The sequence below is a fragment of the Typopeltis vanoorti genome, chromosome 16 (assembly GCF_054136105.1).
Source record: "Typopeltis vanoorti isolate ZY-2024b chromosome 16, IOZ_Tvanoo_1.0, whole genome shotgun sequence".
Classification (NCBI taxonomy): Eukaryota; Metazoa; Arthropoda; class Arachnida; order Uropygi; family Thelyphonidae; genus Typopeltis; species Typopeltis vanoorti.
In genome coordinates, this window is record NC_143564.1 from 58168843 (window position 1) to 58182930 (window position 14088).

Consider the following 14088-nt stretch of genomic DNA (forward strand, 5'->3'; position numbering starts at 1 on the left):
TGAACCCAGCTTCTTGTTCTCCAAGTTCCACGATTTTTCTCAAGTATGTTTGCATAAATCTTACCTGGAAAAAGGGAATAAAGCTGAATGCGAGAAGAAGAATTTCTCTACTACTTTTTATTCCCCTTTTTATAGATGGAAACTATGATAATTCTATTGCAATCATCTGGTATTTGTCCAACTGCTTTTCCACATTTCAGGCTTCTGATAGCTTTTCTACTCCAAGTATTGTTATTTTCTATCTGTTCTGTCACTGATAGTTTTGTTTAAGTCTTTCAGAGTAATTACTCCAGACATCTAATATATCCTTATTTTCAGTTTTTGTGTCACATTTATCATCTAGGATTTCTAAGCTTCTTTTCAATAGCCTCCAGAACATTTTGCCACCTTCCTGATATTTATCTTCGATATTCTTACCAAAGTCTTTCCATGATTTTTGTTTAGCTACTTTTCCACATAGCTTAGCTCTTACATTTTTCTGTATATTCTTTTGGTGCATCTACCAACATATTTGCTAGGAACTTTTGGTATGCTTTCTTCTTTTCTAGGACTGTTTCTTTAACTACTTTATGTCCACCATTGTGTTATTTTGCTGTCAACTTTACCATGTGCTTGCTTAGCTGAATCAATGTTTTCTTCAGAGTTTGCCAATGGGACTCCTAGATTTTTTTTTTTTTTAATAATGTGTATATAGTTGAGTCTGCAGGTTACCTGTAAAACCTGCTTAACTTAAATTTTTGTTAAAATTTTCTTACATTGTTTTTTTCAATATGACATGAAAAATATATAATCACTTTTAGTTTCATGTCCTTTGCATTACTGCTGTAGCCTGACCAGCATGAAGATATCATTATCAACTATGACATAGTCAGTGATGTTTTTCTTATGTTTTCTCTCTACATTTTAATCTTCTTTTTCTCAGTCACACCAGTTATGTCCACAGTACTTTTCCTTTTTCCATTGATATTCCTTATGTTGGTGGTTTCTGTCTTCAGTTTTCTAGATGTTGATTGGGGTTTGTTCTAGTAGCTAACTGTCTGCTGTTTGCCCTTGTTCCCTGACAAAAATATCAGGGGAGGGACCTTGTTTATCCAATTAATGCAGCATGAAATCTCGTGTTTATTTCTGGTTTAAGCCAATAGAGAATATAATTTGGTCAGCTAAGTCTTAAATTGCCATCCTATCTTCATTTGTTCAGTGCCCAGTTGCAGGACACACTACATGAAAGTGAGGACTATACATTAGGTCCAAAGTCCAGTTGGTTCTCTGCATTCCTTAAAGGCATTGTGGAGGTCCCCTCCCATCTATCTGGCTTGGACACTTAAGTGATCCCCATTTATATATGTAAATTAATAATAGTTTCACTCTTGCACACTTTTATTAAAGTTTAATCATGTAAAAAAAAATGGTAAGCTAATTTTAATAATTGAACAAACTCATGAGGAGAAAATGTACACCAGGGAATGCCATCACAGAAATTATAAAATTGCATTCCAGAAAATAAGCAATTTCTATGCCTCAATTCTCTGTGAGTAGATAAATTATATCAGCTCTTGTACTAAATTTTTTAAGGCTAATTTAAGATCTTTTCAGTCATCCATTCCTTTTTCAACAAGAGAAATAATTTAATTAAAATAATAAAAATAATCCTTTCAGGGATTTAGGCCCAGTTTCATGTTCTGATCTCATTCTGTATTTTCCTTGACCATCCTAGAAAAAAATAATTTAAAGTATTCATATTTGGTCATGAAGTGTTAAAATATAAGACTTATTGTTTATATGACCATAGGTTTTTTTAATTACTATATATGTTCATATAATAACGCCTACCAGTTTCGCTAGAAACTGTCTAGCTTTCTCAAGGCTTGAACAGTAAACACGAAAAAAAAATGCTAAATGCACAAAGTATAAAGAATACAAAACCATTAGTAACTATAAGGTAGCTAAGTTGATATGTTCGTGTGACAATGTCAGCATGTATTGCGAATCTATAGTCTGTGTCCTGAACACGCGTTATATGATTGTTGGCGTACTGTAGTTACGTCAAACTGAGTGAATTGATTAAATTTTTCCAAGTCTCATTCAATATGGCACCTTGATTTATTTTTAAGTTGCTGCTTGTTTGTAGGACTACTGTTGCTTCTTTGAATAATCGGTGTCTGAAATCCTCGTCTATGTAGGGCATAGAACTATTTTCACAGTCTATAGAATGGTTAGAAGTTGAAAAGTGATGCGCTAAACCGGAGGTGATTGTCATGTTATGATTGACATCTCCAACATGTTCTTTCTGTCTGATTTCGAGGCTTCTTGAAGTTTCTCCAATATAGGAGAGGCCACATGTACATGGAATATTTTACACATCTGGATATTTGTAAAATGGAACACTATCTTTAGGAGATCTTAACACCTGTCTAATGCTAGTAGTTGGTTTAAATACAACTCTGATGTTATGAGCTTTTAACAATCTCGCTATATTGGTGGAAACCGAACCCATAAAGGGGGATGACGACCGTTGAAACCTGCTGGGAGACTGTTTCTTGTTGTCGGTGGTTATCTTTATACAGGAATTTGTTGATAATGTTTAGAGAATATCCATTTTGAGATAGTATTGTAACAATTTGAGACAGTTCTGTCTGAACTTTGTCTTCGTTTGAGACAAATTTGCAGACTCTATTTCCCACCATGTGGATGATGCTATGTTTATGTGACCTATGATGGTTTGAAGAATAATGTAGATATCGTCCAGTATCTGTAGGCTTTTTTGTAAATGGACAGTTTGAAATTGTTATCTTGTCTCTTTACCAGTATGTCTAAGAAATGCAGTTGTTTGTTATTTTCCACTTCTAGGGTAAATTTGATTTTGTTGTGGAGTGAGTTGATTCTATCAACAAATATATATAGGTTTTCTATGCTTTCTTGCCATATGATGAAGATATCATCTACATATCTCCATACCATATTGACGGTTTAGGAGTAATATTGGTGAAGATTTCATTTTCAAATTTCTCCATGAAAAGGTCTGCACATGGTGGTAACATAGGGCTGCCCATCAGGGTCGGCCTTCTCTATAAAGGGGCCCGAGTGCAAGAAACCTTTTGGGGCCCTAAAATATTTTTCGAAGGTAAAATTAAAGGATTTGAAATAAATATATTGTAAAACCACCTGCAAATGATTTTGGCACAGGAAAACAAAAAAAAACATTCGAAATATACCAGGTTAACATAATGTTTACTGAACACAAAACAAAAGTATTAAATAATTAAATTTAAAAAAATATTTAACACAAACAAAAGTAACCCGGCTACCAACTAGCACACAAAAACTATTTACAATTAATTATTGTTTAAAGTAATAAAAAAAATTAATTTAAGCACATAAAAAATAAATAGGTTTACTATTTAGCGGCCTAGTTTTACTAACGTTATATTGCTTAATAATGTATTTATTATTTATTTAAATACGCGATTTTTTTTTTTTTTTTTTTGCTATGTAAGTAATCATTTCTGAAAAATTACAATTTTTGGTAATTTCCTTTTCGATGCTTAATATAGCAAGTGCATTTAAGCGTTCTTCGCGCATACTTGACCGAAGATAATTCTTTATCAATTTTAATTTGCTAAAACAATGCTCTGCACTTGCTATAGTAACTGGTAACGTAAAGAAAATTTGCAATACAGTTAGCACATTTGGAAATAGTTCATTATAACTATTATTTAATATATATTGCAATATGTCTTGTGCGTTATTTACATTTTTTTTGGTCCAAGGTCAATTCTCGTAACAAATCAATTTCCTGGATTAAGTCTTCATTTACATCTTTACTATAATATTTTACGAAATCCCTTGAGTGGTTTTCTAGTTCATTTTTTTCTAATGTTTTTATATCAGTGATTACTTTAAATTAAGAAATAACATTGGGTATATTTTTAAATCTCTCATCTATTTATACAATAACAGTATCAATCACAACGTGGAAAAAGTGACATCTTCTAGTTCGGAAAATAATCTTTTTTGAATTCTTTTTTCAGGGAAGTCTTCGGAAATATTCAAGTTTCGTGCTATCATTTTTGCGTCGTCTAAAAATGTGATCTTAAATTTTGGATTTCATTTTTAATTTTATTCACTAAATTAAAAGCAGAGTCAAGAACAATTGTTTTTGCTTGAAATAGTTTGTTAATATTCTTAATTTTTGACAATATTGTAAACCACACTGATAAACTTAAAATAAATGGCATTTCTTGTAATGAATCTAGTAGACTTTTAGCTTTGGATACTACTGTGTTATCGTTAATTGCACCAATAAATTCTTCTAAGGCATTATAAGTTTGTTCAAACTGTGTATACACTGCTTTGACTGTGTCTATTTTAGCTTCCCATCAAGTATCACATAATGGTTTAAGCATAATATTTAAATGCTTTTGTATAATTTCCCACCTTTTTTGTTGATGCAGAAAATACGCAGTATAAACGTTGCAATATTCCGAAATTTTTTTTACAATACATACTACTGGAAGCAGCATCACAAATTATCAAATTAAAAGAATGTGATAAGCAAGGTACATAAATTGAATGAGGATTTAAACTAATTATTTTTTATTGTACGCCTTTATATATTCCCTTCATATTGCTACCGTTATCGTATGCTTGCCCTCTACAATTCATAATATCTAAATCAAGCTCGCCTATTTTTTTTAAAAGCGAATTTGCTTTTAAAAACTCCTTCACCAGTCACATCAGTTACTTCAATAAATCCTATAAATAACTCATTTATAATTAATTTTTTGTCTACAAAATTTACATATTTAATAATTATTGAAGTGTTCCTTGTGAGAAATATCAGGAGTACCATCCATTTGGATACTGTAATATATGGCTGCTTTTATATCGTCTTTAATTTTATTAAGGACTTCGTTACCTAATGTAGCAATAATTTGCTGCATTAGGTAATGCAACAACTGAACTGCACAAAACTTGTACATCAGTATATCGCGGAGATATATTGATGGCTTGGAAATAGGATGTTTGTTTCTAATTTTCTTATTACTTATTATTATGAAACAGTTGGTAGAGTTTAATTAATTATTGCATTTTTATTTGGTATAGCTGTACTTAATAAAATTGTATTATATTAAGTTAAAATATGTGTCAGCGAAGATGTTTGAAATGCATTTTTTATTTAATTATTTTTTTAAGATGAGCCCTGGGTTGTGTGCAAGAAAAAAGTCATTGGCATGCCACGTTTGGTAGGCATGTTAAGGGTTGTCCACCCCCTGCTCTAGACTAACCATATATAAAGAATATAATAAATATTTATTCAACAGTTTCGATAACGAGCCAAATGATATAAATGTGTAACAGATTAGAAAAAAAACTAATGATGAATCAGGCATTTTAGGGTAGAAACGAAATCATGTTTGTTAATTTTTATACACTGCATAAACGCATCAAAAGGGTTAAGCAAAAACCCTAATATAATAGAGAAACACAGAGATATTATTATTACCGGGGTGGGCCTAAAATCCTGTCAATGAAATCCCTTTAGTTATAAGCAAAATTAGAAGAAGAAGAAAAAAAAAAAAATATGTTTCTGCAGATGTGTACCGACTGTGCCCACTTGATCGTGGGGCCAAGGTGCATTGCACCCATTGCACCCCCGAGATGGCCGGCCCTGCTGCCCATGGCTAGGCCTTCTAATTGTTGGTACACCTTGTTGTTTACCTTAAAGAAATTTGATTTTAGGCAGTGCTTGAACATAAGTGTAATATCTACAGGAAAGAGATCTTTAATGACTTCTTCTGTTGGTACATTTGTAAATAAGGATACTACATCCAGACTGGCCATTATGTCTGTTTTTGTTGGTTTCACATTCTTCAGTTTTTCAACAAATTGTTGAGAATTTTTAATATAAGATTCTGTTTGTCTGATTTTTCCTTTTAGTAAGTTTGTAAGATGCTTAGCTAAAAGGTATGTTGGGGAGGACCTGCCATCAACAATCAGACGAAGTGGGACTTCTTCTTTATGTACTTCAGGTGCACCATAAAGTCTAGGAGTAATGGGATGTAAGGATTTAATTTTTCTTTTCAATTCCTCAGGCCAAGTACTCATATTGCGGATCAGACGGTTTGTTGTCTCATTATGATTTGTCATGGTAGGATCTTTGTTGAGAATTTTATGCGTGGAACTGTCTGATAATAAATTCTTTATCTTCTTGAAATAGTCTTTTGAGTTAAGAATGACTGTGGAGTTCCCCTTATCAGCTTAGTGATTATAATCTCTTTGTCATTTCTCAAGTTACGAATCGCTTTCCTGTCATAAGGTGTGCTGTTAAGTTTGGGTTATTTAGCTGTGGTTAGGATGATTGAGCTTTGAAATCTAATATTGTTAGCTATAGCCTCTGGGAGAGGGTGAAGACCTTTTCCAATTCCACAAATAAAGTACATTTTTGGGATGTCATTGGGAGTGATTGAAAAGTTGAAACTTTTCTTTAGGATATCGGATTCATGTTTTGAAAGGCAGTAATCTGACATGTTGAAAATTACTTTATCCTCTGGGAGGCTGTTGTGTGTATGGTATTTTTTCTTATAGAGTTCTTCAAATTTTTTAACTTGAAAGTTTTCTTGTAGCTATGTTGTATCATATGGTCTATGTTGTTCCAGGTAGTTTAGTCTAGAGACAAGAATAACAATTTCAAAATTTACAAAAAACCTACAGATAGTGGATGATATCTACATTATTCTTCAAACCATCATAGGTCACATAAACATAGCATCATCAACATGGTGGGAAATAGTCTGCAAATTTGTCTCAGGCGAAGACGAGGTTCAGACAGAACTGTCTCAAATTGTTACAACACTATCTGAAAATGGATGTCCTCTAAACACATTATCAACAAATTCCTGTATAAAGATATCCACCAACAACAAGAAACAGTCTCCCAGCAGGTTTCAACGGTCGTCATCTCCTTTATGGGTTTGGTTTCCACCAATATAGTGAGATTGTTAAAAGCTCATAACATCAGAGTTGTATTTAAACCAACTACTAGCATTAGACAGGTGTTAAGATCTCCTAAGGATAGTGTTCCATTTTACAAATATCCAGATGTGTATAATATTCCATGTACGTGTGGCCTCTCCTACATTGGACAAACTTCAAGAAGCCTCAAAATCAGACAGGAAGAACATGTTGGAGATGTCAATCATAACAGGACAATCACCTCTTTTTTAACGCATCACTTTTCAACTTCTAACCATTCTATAGACTGAAAATAGTTCTATGCCCTACATAGACGAGGATTTCAGACACCGATTATTCAAAGAAGCAACAGTAGTCCTACAAACAGGCAGCAACCTAAACAGAAATCAAGGTGCCATATTGAATGAGACTTGGAAAAATTTAATCAATTCACTCAGTTTGACGTAACTACAGTACGCCAACAATCATATAACGCGTGTTCAGGACACGGACTAAAGATTCACAATACATGATCTTAAAAAATAATTATTATTCTGCCTTCCTTTTAAAGGATTTATTCTATGTTTGTTTTTATCTGCTTTTTGATATTACTTGCTTATCTGTGTAGATTTCTTTTGGAAAAATATTATTGAGCAACTGTATTATGTGAAAGAATACTCAGAAATTCCTAACATATTGATTGACAATGGCAATAGTTATATCAGAGCTACTTTGTACTTTCCAGTGGTATTTGTACTTATATATATATATATATATATATAATCCTTTTGGGGATTTAGACCCAGTGATCTGCTCTAATCTGATTCCTGTTTTCCTTGGCCATACTAGAAAAAACTGAACATCCTAGAACATTTCTAAGCTAAAGTTTGGATTATTTTTACAGCTCAAATATTGTTTAAATATCTGCACTTATAATATACATGCCAATTAATTAAATTATACAACTGTAGTATATACATTACTCCATTGTTAACATAGAAATAAAATTTTAGTTACATAGCTTGTGATACACTATGCTGAGACAACCATCTTTTGTTTTAAAAAAAAAAAAGTCACGTTTTAGAATATTTTCATTTCTAGCTCATTAATTACAGAAAATATATCTATAATCTGCAGTAATCTTAGTTTGTGTTAATGGAACATGTATAAAAATTTCCTTTGACTTGTCACTTTAGTGTTTGTCTTTGTGTTGAATACAGACAAGTTTTAAATAAATACAAAAATCCTCTTAATGCTTTTTTACAAATCTTCTAATGCCTAATTTTAATATATGCTAAATTATATTTGAGCAAGCAGGTTTCATATGAAGTCTTCTCACAACTAGGCTACTTATATATAGGTGCAGTTGATTTTGCATCAGATTGCCTCATTATCCCTATTCTTGTTTTCATCTATTACTTAAGCATGAGTAAACAAAATATGCATTTGAAATATCTTCATGTTTTGTCTACTTGTGTACAGAGGCAGTCTGGTGTGAAGTCATTTGCCTCTGTATATAAAGGATGAAAATGAATATCATTTCTTGTCAAGTATGATTTACTTTTTTTTATTAGAAGAAAAAAAAGAATGTACTATAAAATTTTATATATCCAGGTAGAAGAAAAACACTTTAGGAAACATTAGCATACTGTGTTATTTCAACTGGTAACTCATGGTGGATTCCACAAATAGGAAAAGTAATTTCTTATATTGAGTGCAGAAAAAAAAGCATACATATAAACATCTTTGTCTTTTTTGGAATAGTCTTCAGGAGAATAGTTACCAATTCCTGAATCATGTTTATTAAAACTAACAATTATTTGCCCTGTTATGAAGAAATTAAAACTAACAGTTTCTTTATACTAGGAGAAATTAACATAACAAAGTGGAGTTAGTGTTTCATTTTTGGTGTATTATTGCAGAATTTGTTTCTTTCATTTTCCAATATTTCTCTTTATGGGAAAATACTGGGTCATGTGCTTGCTTTTGATGAAACAGCTTTTTGAAAAAACTTTTTCTTTCTTCTTTCTTTACCAGTAAGAGTAAGAAAGAAAAAGTGGAGTTGTCATAAAATGAAACAGCCAGTCCTCTGGAAATCAAGACAACCAATAAAACCATCAACGCCTATAACTTGTTCAGGTTTGCTGAGTGGTTAGTGTTTTCATTTTGTAATTAGTAGCCTTTAGATTTGAATCTCACTATAACAGTGATGTTTTTGAGGTCTTTAGGGCAGTAGAGGATTTTTCTTGTCTGGCAAAATCTCACCCCTGATAATATTAGAGGCCTGAGATGGTTTAAAATTTTAATCTAATCTTTAGTTCAATACTACTAACAGTAAGATAGGTTTACAGTCCTTTGTTGGTAAAATTTACATTTTAAAAAATAAATAAATAAAAATTTGGTTTTCATCTTAGTGAATTCTGACTATTGGAATTATTCTTAGAATCATAGGAAATATCATGCAGCATTTATTTTTAAAAACTGGGGGGGGGGGGATATGTGCACATTCACTGCAAGATTTTGGAGGACCAGGGTCCATTATTATTTGAGAAAGGCCGATACAGCAACATGCATGAAAATAAATATTCCCGTTATGATTGTGAATTCTATTGTTTTTTTTTTTTTTTTTTTTTTTTTTTTTTTTTTTTTTACAAAAGCAAACATTTCAGACAGAAATTTTAAGATGTTTCTGCCTTTCACTTTATCAAGAGAGAAGAGATAAAATTAAAATGGTACAGGGTAGTTCTGCTGAACTTTTACCATCTAGGGATAATAGACAGTACTGATTAATAGGTCAGCTTTAAAAGCAACCTTTTGTTTTATAGAACGGAAAGTACAGCAATCTTTTTTGTGGTAATGTAATACCTTGATTTTTTTTTTTTTTTTTTTTTTTTTTTTTTTTTTTTTTTTTTTGAAATATGAACTTAATTTTTCCCTATGTAAATACTAACTCTTTTCTAGTTAACCAACCAACCAAGTGTTGGCAATTTCATTCACTATTACATTGATGTTTATGGAACTTTGTTCAGATCATTTTGGTAATGTATTATAGTAAGCTTACTATAACAGAACTTTCTCCAACTGGACTTTATCCTTGTGTGTGTGTGTGTTTTAAGTTAGTAAGAATCCTTGCTATTTTAGCAGCTTTCAAATGCTTAATTTCTTCCTATAATGTTTCAAATGATATAACATCAATTTCTAAAATTGGATATGTTTTGAATAGAAATTTTCAAATTAGTAATGAGCTCTCAGAGAAGAATTCAGGAAAAACTAGGGTAAATTTTTTAAAACATTTTTTGTTTAATCTCTTCGTATTCAAAAGTATTGTTAAATTCTTTGTTTATAATCGTGTTTGATGTATTTTTGACTTTTGATTATGATGTAATAATCAGTATCTTTCTAATTGATTCATACTATCACTGCATTTTTTCAAATACATTAAATTAGTACACGTTACACCTTTTCTTCTAGTCTGGATGCTGACCTAGAAGAAAAAGCTCAGAAAGCTATTGATACGTTTTTTTCACAAAACCATGTTGTTCCGTCTCCTTGGGCAGCATTAGGAAAGCATGTTACATTCTCTCCCAATCTCGCTTCTACAGCCTGTAAGTATGCTTCCCCATACCATTTATCCACTGCATATTAATCTGATTTGATTAGTTGTAAATTATTGAATAAATAATGTTGAGAACTTTTTTTTTGTATGGCAAGTTTTAAATGTTGAATCTTGGATGACTTTACATGTGCTCTTCTATTAATGTGCATGTAATCGAATGGCATATCTCATACTGCGTGTATTTGAAGAGGGTGGTGTTGAAGTTCGTTTTTTTTTTTTTTTTTTTTTTTGCACCATACCATATAATTAATTAATTAAAAAATATAAATAATGAACAGAAATCACTTCCCAAAAGTTAGAGATGGGCATATAGTCAGTCTGATTAAGACTAGGATGGTAGTGAGGGCATCACATGATTAAAAAAATAGATGACCGAATTTGAGCTTACTGTAATATAGCATCTTGGTATGGTTCCAGTGAACTCTGTCTATTGTCAGTGGCATGAGAAGCAAGGCCTGAACCTTCAGATTCCAAAAATCTTATATAATCTAGATGTTCTTGGATTCTAATAATAACAAAATAGCTAGTCTGTCCAAAGTAGCAAAGATGAAAAGAACAGGGTATTTGATAAACACCAGGCTAGGATAGATGTATCTTTGATAGGTAAGAAAGATGGCAACTTCCAGGCTGGCTTGAAGGTGGTGTGCAAATTATATCTGCGAAGGGGCCTTGCTATTTGTTCAGATGTTCCTTTAAGGTAGGGTATGCTGATCCCTTTAACATCAGATTGCAATCCGTGAGTGGGATGATGATTATCAGATATTTTCTGCATTAAAGTCTTGCTGTATCCATTAAGTAATAGAGTAAGTTTTATTTAATTTAATTCTCTGAATAGAAGAGACTCAGAAAAACAAAGTGTGTGCGCTCAGTGCACAAGGCTTTTTTGTGAAATGAAGATGTGTGGATATATCTTCTTGTAAAGGATGTTGGTAATAGTGAAATTTCTGTTTACAAGAAATTTCACTATTACCAACAGAATTATATTGTATTAATATTCATTAATTAGTGAACTTTATGCAAGTATATTAAGGTAGGTGGAGAAATGACCAGGAATTCTGACCTAATGTCCAATCGTCATCTTCTCATAATGCACCCCTTTAGTTTGTATCTACCTGAATACTGAATGAACGAGGATGGTCTGGCAGGTTGGGATTTAGCCAATCAGATTGTATTCTTATTGGATAAAACCAAAATAAAATGATGTTACAACGTGATAAAATTCATGCTGAGTAGGTTGTTGCTCTGTTAAATAAGACTCCCAGTACGTCAACTACTTGAACAAACCCCAACTGAACATCAGCAGAGCTTAAGATTGCCACCATCAACGTAACGTAAGAAATATGAACAGAAAAGAAATTAAACTAGAAGATAAAGTACCAGATCTCGACATAATAGATGTGATTGAAAGAAAACAAAAACAGTTGAGATTTTTCTAGGCAACAAATACAAGATTCAGGTGATAATATTGGGGGGGGGGTCAAAAAAGGAGTAGCCATAGTATTGAACACTAAATATGAGAATAATTTGAATGGTTGGAGTATCAGGTAGTGAATTGGGCAAATGTCAGAATGGAAAACTCAATATATTTAAACATGGCTGTGCCTATGCTCCCACAGAAGGTTCTGTTATTTTGAGGCATTATATAGCAGCTGACACAAAGAAAAAGTTGGACCTTGGAGATCTATACACTAAAACAGGAAATGAATAATATCATATAGATATGTTTGGGGAAAATTTGAAGAAAAGTGTAAAGCTAATAATAATGGAAATTTCTGTTCAGGACTTGGGCAAGTGTCCACATCTTTATGTTTCACCATAAAGGTGTGAACACTTCACATGGTGAGAAGACACAAAAAATAAGAAAAGGCTCATTATGTTTTAGTTGATAGTGATATCTTAATGCTGGTTCAGGTCACAGAGTACACATAGTGTAAGTGATTGCCATTTAGTTTTAAGCAGGATAAAACTGAATTTTGTATCGAAAAGAAAAGTGTTAAGGAAGTTTTAAAATGAATCAAAGTTGAACAGCATTCAGAAGTGAACTGTAGACTCAAATACACAAATATTATTGAATAAAAAAATGAAAAAGTTTGAAAACAAGAACCAAACCTTTGAATTTCATTGATAGATCCTGAAAAAAAGAAACTGTGATTCAGCCAGAGGTGTGTGGTGAGGTTGAGGTTGTTTGCAAAGATAGAAAAATCAGAACTTCATAATGGACTCAGGAAGTGTTAAAGCAGTAGTCAACAAAAAGAAGAAAGTATATTGACAGTTCATCACAAGTAGGTCAGCTTCTACTCTGAAAGAATACAGAGGGAAAATGTAAGAAAGTGAAATGCTGTATAAAATTAGCTAAACAAAAGTCAAAGGAAGACTTTGGTAAGGACATAAATAAATATCAGGAAGGTGGCAAAATATTCTAGAAACTATGAAAAGCTTAGAAATGGAGGAAAGAGTACTGTAAAAAGAATACAAGATTATAAAGGCAACATAAAAACTGAAGACAGTTATTCCAGATATCTGGAGTAGTTACTTTGAAAGATTGCTGCTTGAAACAAGTATTGATTGCATGGTGATAAAAAAACATTCCAGAAGAATGTAATCAGGAGTACATATCAATACTTCATATAGCAAAAAAAAACCAATCAAGCCTGAAATGTGGAAAGGGAGCTGGAGTAAAACTTTTATACCTCCATCAAATATGGATATAAAAGTTTTATAGTGGCTGCACTGCACAATTCAGAAGACCTAGTCACAAGGTTGAATTCCAGTTGATTGGAGTAGAGCTCCCATCAGTTTGTTCCACTGCTCTGAAATTCTCCATAATGTCACATTCACAAGGATATGAAAGACCTCTATGAAGTGCTCATTAAATAGTTCACCTGTATCCTCTGCAGCAGTTGTACTTATACTATTTTCTCCAGTCATTGCCATCCCACCACAATCATTTTTTTTTTCTTATTTAGCTAACTGTCATTCATACTGCACTTTTGCTACCCTTAACAACCAACTCACTCTCCTTACCTGTTCTTTGTGCTCTTTATTGAATTAATTGTTACCACTTATTTTATGTTGCCTGCATAATCTTTTTATCTATCCATTTTACATTGTTGGAATAACACCTATCCCTTATATCATCTACAGTACCAATACTAATGTATTGTGGGCTGACTGCTTTTCTCAGATGGAATCCACATTAAAAAAAATAGGCCAATGGTCTGTCAGCGTACGTATTCTGTGGTTGGTTTATTTGTCTTGCAGAAAAAAAAAATAATAGGAGAGAGAAACTGCTAACTATATAATATTAAAACGTTCCTCTTCGTTCAAATAGCTCATGTAAAGATTCTTAATGTTGTCGATTAGATCCCAGGTATTTCCAACCATGGAGGTGTTTAATATTATTACTGGCTGTGCTTCAGAATGATAATAAAGTTGCCTCATGTTGGAGGCTTAATGGATTTTTTACAACACTCAAAAATAATTAAAATAGAATTTAATACTTCCTATATTTCATCCTAGTC

General features: G+C 32.2%; 1 protein-coding gene across 2 annotated transcripts in view; it reads left to right on the top strand.

The window, feature by feature from the left end:
• Nucleotides 1-14088, top strand: part of bora (aurora kinase A activator-like protein bora) — a 123119-nt gene that overhangs the window by 38652 nt on the left and 70379 nt on the right. For both annotated transcript variants that reach the window (XM_090406464.1, XM_090406465.1), the window contains one exon: nucleotides 10423-10556. In XM_090406464.1, coding sequence (XP_090262590.1) covers nucleotides 10423-10556 — 134 coding nt within the window. The remainder of the gene's footprint in view (nucleotides 1-10422; nucleotides 10557-14088) is intronic.